This window comes from Guillardia theta (assembly GCF_000315625.1).
Source record: "Guillardia theta CCMP2712 unplaced genomic scaffold GUITHscaffold_29, whole genome shotgun sequence".
Lineage (NCBI taxonomy): Eukaryota > Cryptophyceae > Pyrenomonadales > Geminigeraceae > Guillardia > Guillardia theta.
The window spans coordinates 342,653-344,813 of record NW_005434645.1 but is presented as its reverse complement, the minus strand read 5'-3'; the positions used below and the strand labels follow the sequence as shown (position 1 = coordinate 344,813).

Genomic DNA, 2,161 nt, shown 5'->3' with positions numbered 1-2,161 from the left:
CTTCCGCTTACAACTTTCATAGTTCATGTAGCGGATCTTGCCGAAGATTGGCCTCTCCTTCCATCTGCTCAATCGTCATCCCCTCCTCTCTATCCCCCTCCCTCATCTTCCTTCTCCTTCTTCCCCTCCTCCTCCTCCCTCTGCTACTACGCCGCCTCACCCCATGTCGTGAACGCCACCAATCGACCACATGCTGAGAGCACAAGTGAGGAGGAGACAAGAGGAGGAGGGAGAGGGAGGGAGGGAGGGAGGAGCAGGGAGGCCGTGCAGAGGAGGGAGGAGGTTCACCATCCGACGAAGCCATTGGGGTCTCTGCCGTCAAGGTTGTACTTGTCGTTGAGCAGGATGGCGAACTTGAGCGCTTCCTCCGGCGACGAGGTCCACTCGAGGATCTTCTTAGCCCAGTACATCCTCATGAAGCCATGCATCTTCCCCCTGCTTCCAAGTCATGATCCTTCCTCCTTCCTCCTTCCTCCTCGCCCTTCTCCTCCTGCCCGTCCTCGTCCCCGTCCTCGTCCCCGTCCCCGTCCTCCTCCTTCTTCATTCCTCCTTCCCTTCCCCATCTCCATCTTCAACGATGCACATTATTATTTTCCTGACGTCTTTCTCCATCCTCACCTCCTCTTTCTTGCTCCCTTTCTCTCCTCTCCTCTCCTCTCCCACCTGTGCACCAGCTCGAGCTGTGCAGCGTTCCAGAGATCGTCGTGGGTCTTCGCCTCCTCGAGCTTCGCAAGCGAGTAGACGTGAGGGCGCTTGTCGCCCGCATGCACCTTGAGAGTCTCCTGGGCCCACCTGATGCAAAAGTAAGAGGAGAAGGAGCAAAGCGAGCAGGAGCAGGAGGAAGAAAAGACAATGAGCGGGAGAAAGCAGAAGGATGAAGAGGAGGATGAGGACGAGAACGGAGAGGCAGGAGCAGGAGCAGGAGCAGGAGCGGGAGCAGGAGCAGGCTCGAGAGGGAGGAAGAGGAGTCTTACCCCGCGCACCCCTCAAGCGAGTCATACTTCTTGTTGTAGTGGCAGAAGTTGTCGCTCAGCTCTCGTCTCACCACCAGCTCCTCGATGTAGCTCGCGTAGCTCTCCGAGTGCATCTTCGAGAAGCTCTTCGCCTCCAAGGCGCATCGCGCCGGCGCCACCTGGCCGAAGTGAAGCCAGGGGGACATGTCGGACAGAACCTCCTCGCTCGGGTCGTTCCTGCTCGCCCGCTGCCGTCAGGACGCAGGAAGAGAACAGAGAGGGGGGAGAAGGGGAGAGGATGGTACAAGAAAGAGGAGGATGGGAAGGGGAAGGCGAAGGCGAAGGGGGAAGGGAGGGAAGGGAAAGAAAACCTCTTGGTGTTGAAGTTCTTGAATTTTTGCATGAGAAACTTGGAGAGGTTCTCAAGGCCTGCTGCTGACCCGGGTTTCTGCTGAAAAATCAGCGAAGACCGCTGAATTCTTTGGCAATCTCCTCTTCCTCTTCCTCTTCCTTATTCTCCTTCCTTCCTGTTCCCTTCCTGTTTCCTCCTCCTCGTCCTCCTCCCTTCCGTCCTCTCTGTCTCCTCGCTCCTCACCCACTCATCCCTCCTGCCTCCTGCCTCCTGCGGACTCACCGCCCACGTGACTTCTGGAATGCTCTCGTCGCACTTGAGGGACTTTAGGGCAGCCTCGAAATCTGCGAGGAACAATGACGATGAGGAGAACATGAGATTCACAACTCATAAGGGAGAAGGAGCAGGAGCAGGAGCAGGAGCAGGAGCAGGAGCAGGAGCAGGAGCAGGAGCAGGAGCAGGAGCAGGAGCAGGAGCAGGAGCAGGAGCAGGATGATAGGAATGGGGGGAAGGAGAAAGGAGTTTTGAGGTCACCAGTAGGTGGAGGAGAAGTCTTCCAAGGATGAGGATGTGACATAACGGCGGGAAAGTTCTGATGGAACTTGGGGAGAAGCTGCAGGATGTGGGTTCAGAGGGAGAAGAACGGGCAGGATACGCATCTCACCCTGTGAATCTTCGGGCGGAGGGTTCTTGCCCCCACTTCCTGCTTGTCGGACGCAACCCAAACTGGAACCTGGAGAAGAAAAGAGGAGGAGGAGGAGGAGGAGAGTAAGAGCCGGTCACACTAGCGGTTCTTTTTTCTCCCCGAACTCGTGGGCGTCTGTCTCTTGGGGGTGGACGGGGGGTGATGCCTTTG

General features: G+C 57.2%; 1 protein-coding gene across 1 annotated transcript in view; it reads right to left on the bottom strand.

The window, feature by feature from the left end:
* Positions 1-156: 156 nt before the first annotated feature.
* GUITHDRAFT_162898 (hypothetical protein) overlaps positions 157-2,161 on the bottom strand; it is a gene marked incomplete at both ends in the record, with an annotated part of 3,838 nt that continues 1,833 nt past the window's right edge. The window contains 8 exons of the mRNA XM_005833601.1: positions 157-193; positions 289-435; positions 664-792; positions 975-1,190; positions 1,325-1,401; positions 1,588-1,649; positions 1,840-1,918; positions 1,970-2,038. Coding sequence (XP_005833658.1) covers positions 157-193; positions 289-435; positions 664-792; positions 975-1,190; positions 1,325-1,401; positions 1,588-1,649; positions 1,840-1,918; positions 1,970-2,038 — 816 coding nt within the window. The remainder of the gene's footprint in view (positions 194-288; positions 436-663; positions 793-974; positions 1,191-1,324; positions 1,402-1,587; positions 1,650-1,839; positions 1,919-1,969; positions 2,039-2,161) is intronic.